Source organism: Lycium barbarum, chromosome 7 (assembly GCF_019175385.1).
Source record: "Lycium barbarum isolate Lr01 chromosome 7, ASM1917538v2, whole genome shotgun sequence".
Taxonomy (NCBI): Eukaryota; Viridiplantae; Streptophyta; class Magnoliopsida; order Solanales; family Solanaceae; genus Lycium; species Lycium barbarum.
In genome coordinates this window covers 92,879,282-92,884,216 of record NC_083343.1, presented here as the reverse complement: position 1 = coordinate 92,884,216, position 4,935 = coordinate 92,879,282, and the positions used below count along the sequence as shown (strand labels likewise).

The 4,935-nt window shown below is 35.4% G+C and overlaps 1 protein-coding gene across 1 annotated transcript; it reads left to right on the top strand.

Moving 5' to 3' along the window:
* Positions 1 to 3,794: 3,794 nt before the first annotated feature.
* Positions 3,795 to 4,935, top strand: LOC132601603 (protein ANTAGONIST OF LIKE HETEROCHROMATIN PROTEIN 1-like). Its single transcript, XM_060314683.1, has 3 exons — positions 3,795 to 4,082; positions 4,169 to 4,394; positions 4,487 to 4,935. Exons 1-3 carry the CDS (start codon positions 3,795 to 3,797, stop codon positions 4,933 to 4,935), a joined length of 963 nt encoding a protein of 320 aa, XP_060170666.1.

Below are 4,935 nucleotides of genomic sequence, written 5' to 3'. Positions count from 1 at the left end.
AAGTTTAGTCGTTGTAAATTTAAAAAACTAGTCGTTGCCAATTTTATTTGAACCCCTAAATTTATGAATAACTACACTTTGGTCATATTTTCAAATTATAAATGCCCCTCCATTCTTCTTTATTTTCACACAATTCTTCCATAATTCTCTCTTTATCTAAAATTGTTATTCAACTAGTGTACATTACTGTTTTCAACTTCCATGGATAATCCTCCACCTCCACCTTCTCCTCGAGTTCGAAGATCAACTTCAAGTGCGGTGTGGATGCATTTTGAATGAGTAAACGAGGAACATGTTAAATGTCAACATTGTGGTGACATATATCTCCACAAGTCCGGAGCGCCGGGTATTAGCCTATTAGGGGGTGGGGATGGGGGGGGGGGGGGTGGAGGGAGGTACCGGTGTGTTGCGTAGGCACTTGTGAAAAGGCACGAAATTGAACTTTGAAGTTTATCTCTTCTTTAAATTTGTCCATCGATGTTAGCCGTTTAATTTGTATGTTTTGAACTTTTGCTTTGCAATATTTCGCCGTTCAATTTTGTATGTTTTGAATTTGCAATGTTATCAATTTAAGTTTTAAGTTTTATTTTAAATTATTTATGCAGATGTTGATATGTCTATTTGACTGGACACGAAGTTTAAGAAAGAAGAGAAGACTTTCAAATTTGTGGTGTTAAATGAGTCACATATATTTTGTGTGGCTATAAATCATGGCATAAAGGTAAATTGTTTCGAAATATAGAAAGGGGTCATTCTTTTTAGCACAGACTAATAAAGAAATAGGTTTACGTAAATTGAAACGGAGGGAGTATTATATTTGATATAATCTACGTATCCACAGTATATATGACATGCTAATGGAATTTTAATTTTATATGAAACTATCACAATCTAATATATACTGAAAATGTATCAAAGGTATATTTGTCGAGAAAATAAATTGTCTAGCTTTAAAATATAATTTTAAAGAAAACTAAAGTGCTCCGTAAAAAATGACTCCTAATTTATTGGGATACAATATTTTTAAAATATTTATTATTAGTAATAAGTGTAGTACTTATCTCTTTTTTTTTTTTTAATTTGAAGTGGGTCGGGCCGGTGCCCCGATGGGCCATCACCCGAGCTACTGGTGAGCCCGGCTAGGGGGCTATCCACCTTGTCCGGCCCAGCCCCCTAATAAATCCCAGCTAGCCCAGCCACTTACTCCATTTAGTGGGTCTGGGCCAGGCCGGTGGTGGGCTGGGTTTACCGGGCCGGGTTTGGGCCCACCCGGCCCACTTGACAGGCTTAGTGGACACCACGTGGCATGCCATCTCACGCCCCCAACCCATATCTTCACTATCACTGTTACTATGCCCCACAAACTATCTTCACCGTCTCCGCCGGTGCTACCACCCATCTCCGCCATACAATAACAACCGCCGCCGCTATTGTGAACCCATCCAATACTCATCTGGGATGTGGAGCTCAGTGCCAACCAAACCGAAAGGGCAATCTCGGAGTAGGTTGACATTGATCTCAGTTAAACATAGACTATTCCTGCTCTTTCATGTATTTAATTACGCATTGCTAGAGTATTGGATAGGTTAATTGCCATTTCTACCCTTGTTGATTTCGACATCAGACATTAATCAGGTAATTATTTTTCTTTTTTTCTTCTCAAAAAAGAATTAATGGGTTAGGTTCAGGATTCATACACAAATGAATTTGTTTCGTGCCCTATTTTCAATTTTTATTGAAAATTATTTTGGTTAGCCTTATAAAGTTTTTGGGTTTTGCAAATGAAAATATCAAAATTCAATTCGTTTTGTGATGGTATCAGGAGTTTGCTACTCAAATGTTTCATAGTATGTTACAATCAACCAGAAAGCCACATCAAAGATCAGAGCTTGATTCATAGGTTTGCTAACAATTAATAAGTTTTTGTTATTGTAATTCATAATTATGGGTGTTCCAGTCTTGATATGCCATTTCTATGAACAAGTTGTTGTGTCATTCTCCTTTCTGCATATGTAATCCTTTTCTTTAGGTTTAACTAGTATGTACAGCTGCGGTGGCGGTAGTTGTCATTGTATGGCGGAGATGGGTGGTAGCACCGGCAGAGACGGTGAAGATAATTTGAGGGGCGTAGTGACAGTGGTAGTGAAGATGTGGGTTGGGGGTGTGAGGTGGCATGCCATGTAGCGTCCACGCCACCAAAATGTTAATGCCACATGTCCACTTTGGTCAACTTAACGGTAGGAGTATATTTGGACCCAAAGTATAACGAGGGGTATATTTGGCCCTTTTCCGATAGCACATGGGTATATTTGACCCTTTTCCGTAAATTTAAAGCACTCTACTCTTTTTTGTTTGTTTGAAGCACTTAGGGGCCATTTGGTATAGGGTATAATATAGGATATATTGGTACTAAATTTTTGGGTTAAATTAGTACCATGTTTGGTTTGAGTTAATAATTAGTACTGGTACAAAATTATACCATAAATTGGGATAATATTATCCCCTTTTCTAGTAGGTATAACTAATATCGGTACTAATATATGTTGAGATAACTTTTCTAAATGACCATCTTGCCCCTTAACCTGTTTCATACATACGTATTACGCTGTTCCAGAATTTTCTTTTCTCATCTTCATTTCTCCCACCAGAGCTTTGGGCACTCAGCTATGGGAGATTGATACTCCAACAAATCCAACATATTGATACTCCAAGAAATCCATCTCTGTAAGTTTGTCCTTTTATTTTCTTCTCCTTTTCTGTTACTTTACCATGTATCTATTTATCATTAAAAAAAAAAAAAACCCTTTACCATTCTACTTACAAATTGATAAGTTTTTGGTATCACAAGAAATCTTCTCCCTTCTACTTCATGTTTTCCTCCTCTTTTTTTTTTTTTTTTTTTTTTTTTTTTTTTTTTTTTTTTTTTTTTACTTTCCTCTTCTTGTAAATTTTTATTTTTTATTAATTATTTTTTTAATTTTGTATGTTTATTGATCATTGAATAAAGTAGCATGTCTTATTGTTTAGTTTCTCTCAGGAGTAATACCATGCTAAATCTGAGTTCCTCTTATATTTCTTCGGTTGTATTCCTCTTATCAGTACTAATGTGGATAAATGGTTAAACTTTTTTGAAAATGAGAGGAAGATTCACATTTTGTAATCACTAATGTTGGGGTTTGGATTTTTGTTGTACTGGTTTTGATTTTTTGAAGCTTCAAATTTTTCAATGTTATTTTTATGTTACTAATGGAGATTTAGCGGGATATTGACGTTTTTTTACCTTCTTTTGATGTAATCATTCAACTAGAACTATTGTGTTTATAGATGACTATACTATTTCTAATTGTCACCAGTTATAAAAGAGGACCGTATTGCGGTGAAAAATGTAATTCTTTTGTGAAACTTATTTGTTCTAGTGACCGATGGTGACAATGGTGAAATTTATTTGTACATGAGAAGAAAACAAGAACTCAGTTTTTATATTATGTAATATCTATGTTTCAGTATATATGCTCAGTTTAATAATGATTTTGCAATTTTTAAATGACAAATAGGTGTCTATGGATCCTCAACAATTGTGCGATGTCGAATGCTTTATCATCCTTGAGGAGATTATGGTGCATTCATATGTTGTCTTTATTTGTCTTTTTATGGCTATTTACAACATAATTTTAAGAAGACAATCTAGAAATAGACGGGTCACTCGATATAGCACATGTGCTAGAATTCCTAAAATCATGTCTCATCTAAATTCTATCATTCGTGACAGTGATATTGTATGTATTGATCTTAGGATGGATAGAAAGGCCTTTCACATTTTAGCTTCTTTAGCCACGAATATTGGAGGATTGACAGACACTAACAATATGTCAAGCACTGAAAAGTTAGCAATGTTCTTAAATATTTTGGCTTATCACGAGAAGAACAGTTCTATCAAAGTTGATTATATTAGATCGGGGTGGAGTGTAAGTCAAGCCTTTAATGAATGTCTAAGAGCAATTCTCAAACTAACTCCATTATTACTTGTTAGTCCTAATCCAGTGGCCGAAGATGAGACTGATGATCGATGGAAATGGTTTAAGGTAGGTAAATTTCAATATAACATTTGACTTACTATAGAAAGATTTAAAACATTATCATGTAAGTATTTTGTTAATTTATTTTATAGGGTTGTCTAGGTGCATTGGATGGTACTTACATTCCCATTAGAGTTCGAACTATAGATAAGCCAAGATACAGGACACGGAAAGGAGATATAGCAACTAATGTCTTGGGGGTTTGTGATAGAAATCTTAACTTTACTTATGTCTTACCTGGTTGGGAGGGATCAGCCGCTGATGGTCGTGTATTGGGAGATGCTGTTGTACGAAGGAATGGTTTGAAAGTACCCGAGGGTATGCTTTATACAGAAAGACTTGTCTATTCTTATTACCTCAAAAATAGAATAATATTTTAAAGTGATTATATTATTGTTTGTATTTTTTAGGCAATTATTATTTATGTGATGGAGGATATACAAATGGAAATGGTTTTTTGTCCCCTTATCGAGGATATAGATACTGGCTAAGGGATTGGCAAGGTGACAATCCACCACCTCAATGCCGAGAAGAGTTGTTTAATATGAAGCATGCTAGGGCGCGCAATGTTATTGAAAGAGCATTTGGTGTATTGAAAGGACTTTGGGGAATTCTTAGAAGTCCTTCATGGTACTCGGTTAAGATTCATACTAGAATCAATAGTGCATGCTGTTTGTTACACAATTTCATTCGAAGAGAGATGGAAGTTGATCCATTAGACATGGAAACAGAATTCAACATGGAGCATCAACATGAACCTGAACATGGAAATATTAATACCGTTGAACCATCCGATGAGTGGACCACTTGGAGGGATGAGCTAGCTCAGACTATGTGGAATGAAAGATCTAGCAATTAG

Bases quoted from the DNA above. Each gene is read 5' to 3' on its own strand.
- LOC132601603 (XM_060314683.1), top strand. From the start codon at position 3,795: ATGGATAGAAAGGCCTTTCACATTTTAGCTTCTTTAGCCACGAATATT. The intron at 4,083-4,168 runs GTAGGTAAATTT...TTTATTTTATAG, and splicing joins ATCGATGGAAATGGTTTAAG to GGTTGTCTAGGTGCATTGGA. The intron at 4,395-4,486 runs GTATGCTTTATA...TGTATTTTTTAG, and splicing joins TGGTTTGAAAGTACCCGAGG to GCAATTATTATTTATGTGAT.